This window comes from Equus quagga, chromosome 8 (genome assembly GCF_021613505.1).
Source record: "Equus quagga isolate Etosha38 chromosome 8, UCLA_HA_Equagga_1.0, whole genome shotgun sequence".
NCBI classification, from domain to species: domain Eukaryota; kingdom Metazoa; phylum Chordata; class Mammalia; order Perissodactyla; family Equidae; genus Equus; species Equus quagga.
The window spans coordinates 91,408,022-91,423,147 of record NC_060274.1 but is presented as its reverse complement, the minus strand read 5'-3'; the positions used below and the strand labels follow the sequence as shown (position 1 = coordinate 91,423,147).

The 15,126-nt window shown below is 39.8% G+C and overlaps 1 protein-coding gene across 3 annotated transcripts in view; it reads left to right on the top strand.

Annotated features, from left to right (window-relative positions):
• Positions 1-15,126, top strand: part of ELMO1 (engulfment and cell motility 1) — a 520,286-nt gene that overhangs the window by 176,807 nt on the left and 328,353 nt on the right. For all 3 annotated transcript variants that reach the window (XM_046670304.1, XM_046670303.1, XM_046670306.1), the window contains exons 8-10: positions 4,244-4,343; positions 11,525-11,676; positions 13,837-13,915. In XM_046670304.1, the coding sequence (XP_046526260.1) occupies positions 4,244-4,343; positions 11,525-11,676; positions 13,837-13,915 (331 nt within the window). The remainder of the gene's footprint in view (positions 1-4,243; positions 4,344-11,524; positions 11,677-13,836; positions 13,916-15,126) is intronic.

Sequence of the window (15,126 nt, the reverse complement as noted above, 5' to 3'; positions counted from 1 at the left end):
CCTAGGATAGCCAAAACAGTCTTGGAAAAAACAACAAAGATCAACAAAGTTGGAGGATTTCATTAACTGACTTCAAGACTTATTATAAAGTTAGTTACTATACAGTATGATATTTGTGTAAGGAGATAGACATATCAGTGGAATACAATAAAGAGTCCAGAATTGATCCACAGTTAAATTTTCAACAAAGGAGCCCAAAGAATGTTTGCTGACATGTCATGCTCTGATTCTGAAGGCTAAGAGAATGTCTGAAGGATGGTTTAGAAATCCATATATTTCAGTGTGTGTAAATCTTCCCACAAACAAAAGAAAATACCTGGAGAAACTCAAGGGGCGGGGCGAAACTATATTCATTAACTTTGGCAATTAAGGATATATTCTATATGATTTATTGATAGCTTTAAAGGTGGCCTTTCTTTTCTTTTTTCCCCACTTCTGTCTTGGGCATGTCACCCAATAGAAATATTTGGAAGCACTATTCTTTTATAAATTTAGCAGCATAAATTTAAATGCTTTGAGATTGGCTGAATTTTGTTGGAATGAAGATGATCTCTACTGAGCTGATGAGAAACATTTATTTGAATCATTCCAGCACACATGGTGTGTTGGCTGTGACATGGCTCTCAACCAGCATGTAAAGTTTGCAGTTGGCTTAATTTGTGGCAGTCAGTACTGCAAAATCTTTAGCTTAGCACTTTATAAAAAACAAATACACCAAACAAATAAAAAGGCTCCTGCATGTGCCATGTGGTTGCTTTCTATTTGTAATTCTTTTAGCCTTGATCTCCTGCACCCAGCGTTGATTTCAGAGATAGGGCCTTGGCACCTGCCTTCACTCTTTGGAGCCTGAATCGCTCCTGTAAGAGTGGAAATAAACATCTATGTCAGGGTTGGATAAGAGCTTTTATGGTTGCCTCATTTGAAATGAGGTAATTGAGTCCTTTGATTTGCAATGTAATAAAATTTTAGCATGGCCATCTTTTCCGTGCAACTGAGGTTTTAAAGTTAAGTTTTGAAAAAATTCTCCCTCATGGAAACCTAGTATGCCATCCAGCAACCAGTGAATTATATATGTTATATATACACTATGTATGTATATAGTGATATATGATATACATGATTACATATAATGTATTTTATATGTCTCATATTGTGGTATATCTATATAAAATATAATTATATATTAAAGTATATAAAATCTATGTATAAAATATTATTATATAACATTTAATAACATTTATATAAAATAGAGATATAAATTATATAACATTTATATACAACGTTAAGAAATGGGCCAAAAGAGCAGTCCTTCCTCTGTGCGTCTTGGTGTATGATGCAAGGATGCCTTTCTCTCACTTATCAGTCGTTCACACTGATGGAGGCAAAGCACAGAAAGCCCGGTCTACTGTCTCAGAAATGGTGCTCCACCGTCTTAACAGCCGTGCAGATTGAAAGTCTGGCCCCAGAGCAGCCTGGAGATTTGGAAGCCAAATGATACTCTTTCTCCTTCTCTCTCTCTTTTTTCCCAGGTCCTTGCAGCCTGTCTGAGGAGTCTGTAGGCATAGTCCTGGAGCTTTTGGGAAGAGGGACTATCCACAGATGTTACTAAGGCCATTTGAATTATGGGTCAATTGAATGGGAAACAGCTATTTTGTCTTCAGATAATTAGAGAACATAAACATAATTTGTCTTTTGTTTTTTGCTATTACTGAAGACTAATAGCATCTCTATTCCCAGTCTCAAATAGCTCCAGAGACTGTAAAGAAGAGTTTGATCCCACTAGTGTGTGCCTTCCAGTGTCCCTGCCTGCCCTGTGGCTTGGTTAGTGAAGACGTTGAGGTGGTTCTTCTGCACTGTGTGGAGGCCGTGGGGGCCGTCCTCCCACGTCGTGTAGTGTATAGGAATGTTCTGCCGGTTGAGGTCTTTTAGCATGCCAGGTATAAGCTAATGGTAACGATTAGTTATTATAATTGTTTGTATGGTTTATATATATATTATAGTTATATATCTGGTTGTTATTTTTCTTCTTTTTAAGTAAAAAAGTATATATTAGCTAATGTTGTTTACTACTAATACTATACATTATTATGTAATAATGTTTTCACAGTAATACTGACGCCTACCCAGTCTATTAATAAATCTTACTAATTGCTTTTGCTACCTGGCTCTCTTATTTTCCTGAGGCAATTTGCTTTTTTCCTTTTTGCAGTCTGGTGTTTGAATTTTCTTGTGACTCATTGTCTGTGGAAAGAGTCATTCTGGACTTTTTGTTTAACCTTTCTTGCTACTCTTTTGAACTCATTTTTCACCTGTCTTCCTACTCTTTTTGTTCTCTCTTTCAAATAAGTTTGAGTTTTCCGGTTTTGGCATTTCTTTTCAGAGGTGTGATCCTCTGATGCCATCTAGGGGCACCTGTAAGATTGGGATTGCGTGTCTGTGACTGAAAAGCCTTTTAAAAAAAAAAAAGTATTTGCTGCTTTTCTCTCTGATGTAAATGGTTGGGCTTTCTTTGAAGCATTTGTTTTTTCCCCTGGCTCCAGGGACAAAGAATCCTTGACAGAATAAAGGCAAACATTTGAAAATCATGGACTTTGTTGACCTATTTAAAATATCACTTTTTCATAATGATAACAGCTAACGCTCATAGGCTGCTTTCTGTCTGCAACACACTGTTCAAGGGCTTTCGTAGCTTGTTTCATTTCCCCAACAATCCTCTGAGTTAGGTATCACCACCACCACCATCATCATCGTTCCCGTTTTTCATAAATGAGGAAACTGAGGCATAGAATGTGTTAGTAACTTGCCCACTTAGAGCAGGAGGGGAAACCTCTGCTGTCTGATTGCAGAAACACCCCACCTAACCATTTCTGTCCATTGCCTCTCAACCCCTCTGGGCACCGGTGGCTTTGATCACCGTCTCTTCCTGAGAGCCACTTCCTCTTTTGTGGGTTTCTTTTCAGCATCACAGCTGCTGAGGTGATGCAGAATTTCCAAGGTCGTTATTGAGACTGGGCTGTGAACACTAGGAAGAAGGGAAATTACGAAGCTGTTTTAAAAGAAATATGAGCCTATTTCTATTCTATTAATCGGCAATAGATGGGAAGATTCAATTTAAACATTTTATGAGACTTTGTGGTGTAGCAATTGTGGCATATATGTGTCCAGATTAAAAATCTGAGCAACTAACTTTATTTTTTAAAAATCAACCATCTGCATCAGTGGAGTTGCCTACAATGTAGAAATGCTGATGGGCGTATTTCAGTGCACTTGAAGAGAGAGTACTTATCTTGAAAGTTTTAAGTCAATATTTATTATGATGATAATTTACAACAGAGGTGAGTTTCTCTAAAAGATTCTGAGTGTCTGTTAAAGTGTTGTTTTGAAAGCACTTGAACCAAGAGATTGTCTGATAAGGGTCTTGGGTGGAGCTGTTTTAGAAGGCCAGACTTTTTTCACTGAAGCTTGCCTGATCTCTGTTTTTCTAACTCACACATTAGACCCGCCGTACAATCTTCAGAATCACAGCAAGTCTATGGCCTGCAAACAGTCATCATCTCCACAAATATTCTATAAAGCTGTTAACTAAAGATAACATACTGGCTAGTGTAACATAGAAATGACTATGCTTACGTACATATATATTTGTATCTAAGTGTTTGTGTGTGTGCGCGCTCATCCAAACACACACACACACACACACACACACAGATATACAGAGACCGTGCAAACCCTTTGCAAAGTGCTAACACTCTTAATAACACTATTTCTAATCTTCTCTATTGAGTATCCATGGGAAGCCCATTGCCCTCTCTTAGTTGCCCTAACTTTCGTTTACTGAGAAGCTCTTCTTTAAGCTATCGTTTACTGACGCTTATATGCTACACACTATATTGAGTACTCTACAGGCAGCGCTATGGTTAAATAGACACCACTAGCCAGTTTTTCAGCTGAGAAGGCAGAGGCTCAGAGAGGTTAGTGAACTGCCCAGTACAAAACAGCTCGCCAGAGTGAGAGTCAGAAGGAGCCCAGGTCTGTCCCACTGAGGCCCTGGCTCACCTCCGTGAAGCCAGTCTGCCTCCTTCCGATTAGCTCCCGTTAACAGTTGTCTGTGGCGCGGCTGCTTATCCCAATGACCGTTTACAATTCTGCTTGTATTCATTTTTCTAAAGCTTTCCCACTTCTCTGTCTTTCCTTGTGCTCAGCTCTTGGGCCCATCACCATTATGCCTCCCTGTGTTTTCCAGCTTTGGAGACATGCTGTCCTTCACCCTGACGGCCTTTGTAGAGCTGATGGACCATGGAATAGTGTCCTGGGATACGTTTTCGGTGGCATTCATTAAGAAGGTAATGCAGATGTGCTTCCCTAGGCTTAAATGACTTCTTTCGTTCGTTGATATTTTTCTCTGCCTTGAGAATATCTTATAGTTGTCTCCTTTACTTGTTTGTGTTAAAAGGTAGGTGGCGTTTTGATAGTATTATGTTATGTGGGGGTCAGGAGGCCTAAATACTATGTGAAAAATGACATTTTCTCCCCACCGGGATCATAAGGGATTGCACAGGAGAAGCCATAGTCAAGAGAAATCAAGGTGTCATGTTGCTAAAACCAAAGAAGCGTCTGCTGAGTCCCTGTGCAGGACTCTATTATTCTCAAGACCTAAGTGGAGTTCCACTGCTCCTCATGAATCTTCTACCCTCGCACCAGTGTTCAGGAAAAGGGAAAGAGGCAAAGTGCACTGATTCCCTACATGCCTGGTTCTGAAGCCAGGATATAAGGGAAAGCAGTGTGCCCGAGTCCGTGCCTCCTAGGCCAAGCAAGCCTGCTTACGCATAATCATGGTGCAGTAAATGTCTCTGAGATCGAATAGTTTGATAGATTCCTCCTTCTTTAGGAGGAAGCTCATAAAGGTCCGGGCAAAGGTGGACCTGGTGTGGGGAGAGGGCAGAAGAACCCCACCATTCCTTGCAGCTGACTTGCAATAAAGACACAGCTGCAAACTTACAATTCTGTTTCCAGACTTCTAACAGAAAATAAATAGTTCTGACTTTATAACTGTTAAATGTAGTATTAAATCATGGATTATTATTATTTATTTGTTAACTTATTTTTCTTCTCTGTATTTGTGAAACGGTTTGTAAATATATTGGCATTTTTCGTCCTCCTGTTGTATTGTATGAAATGTTTGGAATTCATAAATTTACTAAGTATAGATTCCTGGGAAGGGTTATCTAAAATAAAGAATTTCAGAGAAGCTGTGCAAAAGGGGGAAAATCAAGGCACGATCCATTGTGTCACTTGAACTTTTTAAACCTTTTATTTTGAAATCATGGTTGACTTATAGGAAAGTTACAAGAAATAGTACAGAATGTTCCTGTATGTCCTTTATCCAGCTTTCTCTAATGTTAACATTTTGCGTAATGCTAGTACAATTATCAGAACTAAGAAATTAACAGTGGCACAATACTATTACCGCTGTTTGATGTCACCAGTTTTTCTACTGATGTCCTTTCTCTGGTTAAGGACCTGATCCAGGATGCCACACTGCATTTAGTGATCCCGTCTCCTGCGTGTCTTCCAATCTGACAGTTCTTCGGTTTTTCCTTGTCTTTCATGACTTTGACAATTTTGAAGAGTACTGGTCAGTTATTTTGTAGAATATCCCTCAGTTTGTGTTTGTTTGATAGTTCCCTCATGGTTAAATTAAGATTATGCGTTTTTGGCATGAATACCAGAGAAGTCATGCTTTGCCCTTCTCAGCGCTTTGTACTGGGGTATGTGGCGTCGATATGTCCATTAATGGTGATGTTGACCTCGATTACATGGTTGAGGCGGTATCTTCTGGGCCTCCCCACTGGGAAGTTATCCCTTTTCCTTTTAAAGTTAATCAGTATCTTGCGGGAGATACTGCCTTGAATTGAATGGCATAGGAGAACCTCTCGTCTGTCGAATGAGGGTGTTGGGAACGCGAGCCCTGCAGATTGAACACCTGCATGATGTTGCATATTTATTTCAGACAAGAGCTGGTTGGACACCCAGGGCCTTCTCGACATGCCTCTGAATCCTCTTTCCTTATGTAAGTGCAGAAAGCCGAATGAGATGAGTAAAGGGAACCACCTAGAAAACACCAAAAAAAGAAGAGGCCTCTTTTTGCCTATATTTGTCAGTGGTATGAATTGCTAAAAAGAGAAGAAACAATTGTAGATGAAAACACCAAGGAAATTCTGATGTGTTATGAAGTGCTTTCCATTGGTGGTGGCCGGGAACGGAAGCATTAGATTATGAATGCAGATGACAAATTGCTGTATTCCTGTCTGAAGATACTGGGTTTTGTGAATTTTTTTATATTTAAAAATTTTAGCTCATTCTAAATTTATGGCAGGCCTTTCTTTCCTGCATCCAAATTGCCTGTCTTGTCTGTTATTAGAGTTTCTTTTGCTATTAAAAACAATGCTGTTCTGAATGTGAATGCCTTGAAATTGTGTGGTACTTACACCCATATTATCTCTTTTGATGCCCACAGCAACCCTTTCCACAACAGAACAGACAGTCTCGTTATTCCTGGTGAGGAGGGGAGGACACAGTGGCTGGGGAGGTTAAGTGAGGTCGTAGGGAATGGGGCATCATTGGTCCCATGGTTCACGGCTTCTTTCCCCACAGTCATGTACCTGTGCTTTCAAGTGGTGGAAATAATAGCTGCTGAAGACTTGTTGAACCAGTGTTTGCTTTTATTCAGCCCTCCCTGACCTCACTGGTGGAGAGTTAAGTGATTTCTTTTGCTCTCCATTCTCCTTGCGTCTTGTATATGTTCCTGTTCCAGCATTTACCACATTTCTGTCAATTTTTTCCTCTTTTTACTGTCTCTCCCAATAAATCATGAGTCCTACGAAGGTGGAACCATGGCTTTTTTAACGATTTTATCCTCAGGGCCTGGCATAGAGTAAGACGTGGATACATTTCTGTGGAATGAAGGAATGAAATTTGCTTTGGAAGCATTTTTTTAAAGCTAGAACTTGAAGAAGAGAAAGGAGGAATCCAGTGACACTGTATTTAAATAGATTTCAAGTAAAATTTCAGTTATGAGTCAAGAGGAATTACAAAGCTGTCTTTCTTTAGGTGATGTGAAAAGTGGTTAGAGAGAATGACAATAATTTAATTTTCTAACTACTTAAGAAAATGGTTTTCATTCATTGAAATTAAATGAAAAATCATATTAAATCTAAGAAAGCAAAGGCTAGCAGTCTTGGTAGTTTAAATAAAAAATTAAATATTTTTGAAAAGGCAATGCATTTAATGTATTCCACATCCTCATTCCCAGTCGTTCCGTCTATTTCCTTTGCGTTGCTACTTAGACTGCATCCCCATCTGTGAATTTGAAAAATGGTCATCAGAAAATGACTTTGTAATTGATAGTTTTTGTAAGGTTGACATTTTTTATTCATTAGCTGGATCAAATTCAGCACTTTGACAACCCAGTAATTGTCTGCAGGCAACTGTCTTTTAAATGGAGCTTTATCTCAACAAAAATCAACTAGGAAATGCCCTGACAAAAGATGCTTATCTCTGTGTTCCAGACTTGGCTTCCTATTAAAGCCAAATTCATACCACTTTGGAGAAATATTTTTTCCCTGCCAGCTCATCTCCTTCTATACTATCTGTTTTGTTATGTGTGCCTCTAGATTCTAGTTTACAAACTTCGTCTGCAATAAATAGCATCATTTCCTAAGCACTTTGAAACTTGGGATCCCTTGAAGCCAATATACAATGTTGTTGCTTTTTAAAGACTTGGCTACCTAGGGAGAGGGTTGGAAGACATGGAGAAGAAAGAAATGAAAAAAAAAAAAAACAAAAAAAAACAAGTGGAACTTTCTATGTTCTGAGTTGGTTTACCCCTGGCCAAGTATAACCTCAGTGCTTTTTCTTGGAAGGAAAGTTTCATACAAATGCTCTTGAAACTTCTTTGCAGGAGGGCCTCGTTCCCCCTGCAGTGTTTTCAGTGCCTGGACAAACATCCAGCCATTTCAGTTTAAAAACCCAGTAATTTTTGTCTCTTAAAAACTTGAGAGATTTATGAGCCTCTCTTGGATAATTTAAAATATGGGAGTGGAGCTCCATGCTCTCTCTGGTTCTTTTCAGTTTCGATAGCATAGGAAAATGTTAAGATGTCATACTAAGTGATTCTAAGAAGTGTTTATGTGATTTTAATAGTTTCCATCATTGATTCATGGACTGTGATGTTCCATAGCTTCTTGAAAGTTTCCCAAATATTCCTCTGTTTTATGTAGGTAACTTTTTTAAATGAATGAAAGCGTGTGGAGGTAGTACATATAATTATTGCTAACTCCTCTTACCTCTTCTTCCTTATGATATGGACCCACTTTCAGGAAGCTGTACGTTGATTGGTTCAGGCTGGCTCACCTGTGTCGGCCAAAAGGGCAGTAATGGAACGGGGAACAATGTCAAGGCAAAGCAAGTTATTACTGATTTGGGGGGAGAACAAAGGATATTAAAATTTAACCAGACAATCTTTAACCTTCTGTAGCTATACTAAGATCTATAGTTTTTAAACTAGACCTAGCAAATAACATTCGCACATTGATGAATTTTTATATACACCAATAAGGAGCCTGTGTACTGTCGTTATGTTCCCTCAATCAGTCCTGGTGCCTTAGTTATTAGTACTGACTAGGTGAAAATATTGGGTCCTTTAAATGTGTGATTAAAACTACTGACAAATAAAGGCAAAAGATAGAAGTTAGTCTAAAATAATGACTAGTATCTCCTACAGAATTGTCCATGGGTCTCTAATGGGTTTCATGCCTGCTCTCTGCCAGGCAGTACTCAAGCTAAATGTGTTACCCAAAATGCTCCTTTGTAACCTGCATTAGGATTGCTGAAGTGATGTTGTATATGTCAAGGAAGAAATGAAGTAATAGGAAAGATTAATTTTAAAGAATCCTTTGATGAAAGTAAAGAATTAGTTTCATGGGAGAGAAATAATAGAAATGGCAAAAAGGAAATGGAATATGTCTGTGGGATAAAAGTATGCCTGAATTAAAGCAAGATCACCACTGAGCAAGCCCAGTGGTATTCATGCACTCTCATTCAGCAGGTGAGAGTTTATAATTTGTAGAGAAATTTAAAACCCGTTATGAGAAGGTGTACTTCATATCAGAAAACATTGAGAGTTATGATTGAATATTTCAAGAAGGGAAATATTGTCAAAAGGATATTTCTGGAAGTAGAGGGTAAATTTGTATTAGAAGGACATCTTGAACATAGAGGAAACTGAGGAAGATGCTGTCTTAGTAACACAGGAATGAGTTGGACAGGGGGCCAGTGTTGTGTGTATACAACTGAATGTCTATCAAAGGGGAGACATTGCAAATGAATTCACAGAAAGAGAAAATAGGGAACTGGGCCTATTAATCACTAATGATTATAGGAAACTTGGAAAAAGGTGATAATCAAGAAGGGAGGACTAAGAAGGCTGTGAGATTGGTTTTCACACCTTTTAATTTTAGGCTCTGTTGGACTATCTAAATGGAGGTATATTTCTGGATGCCAAGAATAAGCACTTAACATACTTCATAGTAAATACCTTTTTATCTGTTTATCTCTGCTAGACTCTAAGGTCCTTGAAGTTAAAAATCACGTGGGTGTTGCTTATCTCTCTATTTCGAGATCCCAGGACAGGGCAAGGCTGTTTTATGTCATACGATCAATACATACTGCTTGAGTGAATGAAAAGAATCAATGGAAGCTGGAGGGTAGGGGAGAGAGTTTGACAATAGGTTCTCAGGTGAAAGATTCTCCATGGAGTCTTAAAAGTACATCCAGATTTACTAAATAGAGACAAGAAAAGGAGCATGGAAGGAAGAGAGAATTAGTGCAGAGAAAATCAGAAGTATCATCAAGGAACTTCTTTGTGAGTTCTTCCGTGCCTAGTTTCTCAGTTGTCTAATAAGTGCCAGGAATTGTGCTGGGATGATGAAAAGTGATTGGGACTGTGTTGGTGTGGAAGCCAAGAAATTGATATTCAGTTTATAAGACGTCTAAGTTAGGTGTTAAACCATGAACACAGTATGAGGATAGGTGAATTTTTGTCAGACAAAGATGGCTTTAGAGAAAGAAAGCTTGCTTAGCATGGTAGAGTGGATAGAGTGGAGCTGACTTTGAAGATTGTGGCAGGGCCTTGCCAGGGACAGTAAACACGCTGGGGAAGTTCATTAGCTGTTAAAGGAGCTAAAGCAGTCTTTTGAGAATCTTAAAATTCTCATATTCTTCCTATAGTTTGTATTATAAAATAATAGTTTTTCAGAACATTAAATTATAATGTTACTAAACTTCTTCATGTCATGTATTTCCCACTCCCTGAGATCCAGATGGATCTAGGGGCAGAGAGGGTATTGGTATCTGTACCCCCACCCTTACTTTCCCCAGGGAGTCATTGGGCTAGAAACAATTGAGATGGTAACTGCAAGTTGCCATGGGTGCTTGCATTTTATCTTGCACAGGATGGAGAGGGGATGTGGAGAAAGGGTTGATGGGACAGCAGAAAGGGGAAAATTAGTGTCAACAGGGGGAAGCGGCAAATATCAACTTGTCGTGGAACCAAATTATTTAGCTTTTAAGAAAGCAGTCATTATGTTGATATAATAATAAGCTTTTAGTGTGAGTTGTCAACAGATAGTCATAACTTTTAATGAAGCCTCTAAAATAAAACCTTTCTGGTACTCGTGTGTTTGGTTACTGTGATCCACTCTTCTAACTCTTATTTTACTTCCCTCTTACACTGTGATTTGTTATGTTTGAGGCCTCAGTGGTAATTCCTTCGGGAATTATATTTTAGAGCTTAAACTATTATTTTAACTTTTAGCACTGCTAATTTAAGTGTTTTCCTGTTTGCGAAATTTGAGAGATGAGAAGAATTTATTTTAACCATAAGAGATTGGAAGAATGGGGCAAAGAGTGTTTCATTGAGGAATAACAAGGAAAGTAGCCAGTGACTGAAAAGTTGCCAATCGAATTGTGTTGACAAGTGTGATTTGTGTGAGTCCCTTAAGAATGAAACAGGATCATAATAAGAACATAAAAGTCATAGATGGTGTGAGTGAGGGAGTAGCTTGGGAATGGAAGGGAATGGCTATTAAGATATGTTGAAATTACCACCTCAAAGAAACACAGGAGTCCTTACAGTGTATGTGCTGAAATCCTTTGCTTCTGAAAGCTGAAACTCAGAAGAATAATCCCAGAAAAACCAGACAGAATAATTCTTTAAGCTGTCTCCATTTTAAAATTGCTTATTATTGAATTACAGAAATAACGTATAAATAGCGCTTTGTAATAATGTCATGAGCAATCATTGTCTACTTGATGCATTTCTTGCTCTTCTGCTGTAATTCCAGGTACTTATCCTCAGTGTCTGGTGTTTCTTAAACAATCCCTCGATTGACTTGATTTGCTTCCTTCTCTGCTTCTCTGCTCTGTTTTCCATGAGTAGTCAATTGTGTTCTGCTTGGATTTTCAGATAGCAAGTTTTGTGAATAAGTCAGCCATGGACATCTCGATCCTGCAGCGGTCCTTGGCCATTTTGGAGTCGATGGTGCTCAATAGCCACGACCTCTACCAGAAGGTGGCCCAGGAGATCACTATTGGCCAGCTGATTCCACATCTTCAAGGGTAAGCGTGCTGATGCCCCCACCACGGGGAGGGGAAATGCTTCAGGTGGGCAGCCTCCTTGGTGTCTTGGAAAACGCTTCATATTGGTTTGATTAAATACACAGAAAAAGAATCTTTATTTGGCTTATAATCACACCATGTACCATGCTTGTCCCCCATCACACTGAAATGGCAGTTACTTAGCCCTGAGTGAGCTCCATGCCTGTTCTTGGCACTCATCTGTCCCCAGTGGCTGACCCTTACTAGGCACTCAGTTTTGATGGTAGATCAGTTGGAAGATATCAGTAGAGTTTTACTTTTAATAAGACATAATAGGATAATTTGTTTTCTTAAGTTCTCAACAAAGTCTTTCCTTAGTCATTTAAAATAGTGTTTTCTGTGATATAATGAGTATTTTCATAGTTCATTAGGAGTTTTTAAAGGCAGTATTCTTTCTTAGGCCCAAGGGGATTTCGATGACCTTCTTCTTTTGTATTTTATAATGTATGTATTTTTTTCTAGAGGCTTGAGCTGTAAGACAAGGTTCTTGCAGCCTGTAGTCTTGGGGGCTTTTTCTCTTCTCTCCACCCTGAGGTAACTAGGAAGGTTGTTTCCGATGATACTGGACTGAGGAGGACCCCCTGCACAATGCCACTTTATAAATTAAAGAATTTGGGCTGCAGGTGGCAACAAACGTCCTGAGCCAGCTTACCCAGGACAGGGAGTTTATTGAAAGGATACTGGGGTACTTTGTAGAACCCAGGAATGACTTAAGCAGCAAAGCCTTGGGGAGGACAGAGACTGTGGCCTCCCTGGAGTCCTCACAACAGGCCTTTTCTCTAGCGAACTGGCTGGCACTAATGTGACTCAGCTCCCAGTGACTGCGCCCTCATCTCTCAGGTCACATTTGCAAATTCTCAAGAGGAAACCCGATTGGCCCATTTGGGTTGGGGGTGCAGGAATAATCAGGAGGTCCCAATATACCAAAAACGTTAACTGTTGTGTTTATAATATAAACTACCAAAGTGCATTAGATATTTCCTTCATTAGGAGGGGGGGATGGTGACCAGAATGTGAAATTTTAAGTCACACAAGCTATGGATTGTGGCCTCTGGGCGAATTATCACATGCTCTAAAATGATGATTTTGTGTGAAACCTTTTTAGAAATCATACCAGTTTCACATTTTCCTGAATGTGAAATGTATTAACTTTATAGTCTGTATCTTTTCTCTGAAACTCGAGGGCATAGTTTCACATTCGCAATGCACTTCCCCAAAGTGGAGAGTTTATTATTTGCCAAGCTCTGTGCCAAGGATTTTACATACATTACCTCATTTTATCCTAAAAGCAATCCCTTGAAATAAACATGTTCTTGCCAGGTGTTACAGATGAGGAAATTGTGTCTTAGGGACACTCCATGAACTTGTCCAAGGTCACACAGCCGACCTGTGGTGCGCCGGGCTTTGAATTTCATCATGCCAAAGGCCGTGTTCTAAGCCCTGCCTGTCGCTAAATTATCCCTAAATGTAGCTCGTAGGCTGCTCTTTGTTTATGCCTTGGGTCCTTCTTGTTTACTATTTACTGTGTGGCTGCCAGTACATCTTTGCTTCATTTGGAATTTCTGATATCATTCTGGTAAAAAGCAAATTTGTAAACATAAATACCTGTTCTTGTTTTTAAAAAGTTTTTATTTAGAAATAGATTTTTAGAATATGTAATATCATTGCCCTGGAGACAAAGCAGTTTCCTTTATAATAAGCCCAGCAATGTGGGGACCTCCAAGACTATTCCCAGATATACTTCATGCATCAGAAAGAAAATTACACACTCACATACACATACGCACATGCACACACACGCGCACACGCACACTTGCACATTTGCAACTTCTGGGCCCATGCTTTTAATCCTAATAGGGAGAAGGGGAGAGAGCCAGCTGGCTACCTGTACCCTCTGGGTGATTTCCAATGAGCAGTGTATTGTCCAGCTAGGGATGGTAAATGTCCCCCCACTGTGTTTCCAGCCTTGTGAGGGTTGAAATATATTCTCATTGCTGAATGCATTTCCTAGGTCCTGCCTTTCTTTCTCACCATATTTTGGAGAGGTGATCATGAGCCTTATCATAGTCTGACTCAGGAGTAGCCTTTTCTGACTTTCTGTGTTGTTCTGTGTCTTTACAGGACAGATCAAGAAATCCAAACCTATACCATTGCAGTGATTAATGCACTTTTCTTGAAGGCCCCTGATGAGAGGAGGCAGGTAAGTTGCCTTTCTTTTGTCTTAAGACTATACCCAGGGCTGGCAACTTTTGGTGCAGAGAGAACCCTCTCCTTCCCATCCCGGGGATTCCTTGGGCCTCCCTGCTGCTCTATGGCTTGGCTGGCCAGACTAGGATCATTCACAGATCCAGTGGGAACTAGGTGGAGATGGGCAAGCCCTTGTCTGAGGAAGAATGCTAGGAATGTTCCAGTGGTGGAGCCCTTTCCTCAAATGAAACCCAATGTGGAAGCCCAAAACATAAAAGGATGAAAGTGATGCTGCTGTCATAGAAACAGAGTTGGAAGCCCCTGTGACCGTCTGTCATTTCGTTGAATGCACACTGGGACAAAGTGGGTGTTAGCCCCTTTTTCCTGGTGAGGAGCCTGAGACCCTGAGAGGTGTCATGCTTTGCCCAGGAAGTCTGAGATGGAAAGGTGAAAGGACAGGAGGGAGAACATGCAGATTGCTGCCACTGGTTGAGATAACTGTTCATATGTCAGAGGGGCTCTTTGCTTGATGATATTTCTGTTGTCCTTGTGTGAATGTGGCTGGGAAGACTCAGCAATTCATTTCCTCTCCTCTGTGTAAACAAAAGTAAGGAGCCCTTTAAATGTATCTATGTGAAATCTACCCTTTGATGCTCTTCTTTGTCTGTAGATCTTTGGTTCTTCTTCAGCTAGGGAAAGGATCCTTATAGAGGGGGGTGTGGAAGAAGTGGGATTTTGCATGTCTTGGAATATAGCTCATACCTCAAAATTCATTTATGTTTTTTCCATCAACATAACATGTAGTCTGTTACCTTGGTCACAATTCACTTCATTTAAAAACTGGGTGGAAATATGAAATCTTTCAACCATTAGAAAGTATGCTGGGGAGCTCTATGACACTTACTAATAAATTGTTTTAGAAGAATTTAGAAAGCTAGCATGCTACTGAACACTGTGGCAAGAATTTTATTTTTTCGTTGCCAAGGATTTTAAACCTCAGTGACTAAATCTGAGGGTTTCTGGTTTCTTTTCCATTCAGGATTGTTTGCTCATTCCTGGGGCCTACGTTTGCACAATGAGTGGAATGACTTTATACTTTCCTGTGCTTTTGGTTTAGTGTTGGCTGGAGCCAAGAGGGCCTGCCCTCCCCAAGCCTGTGCTCCAGGCTGGATTTTTAAGGGTGGCTTTGCAGGTCTTAGGTGGGATCATGAGTGGGGCTGCTCC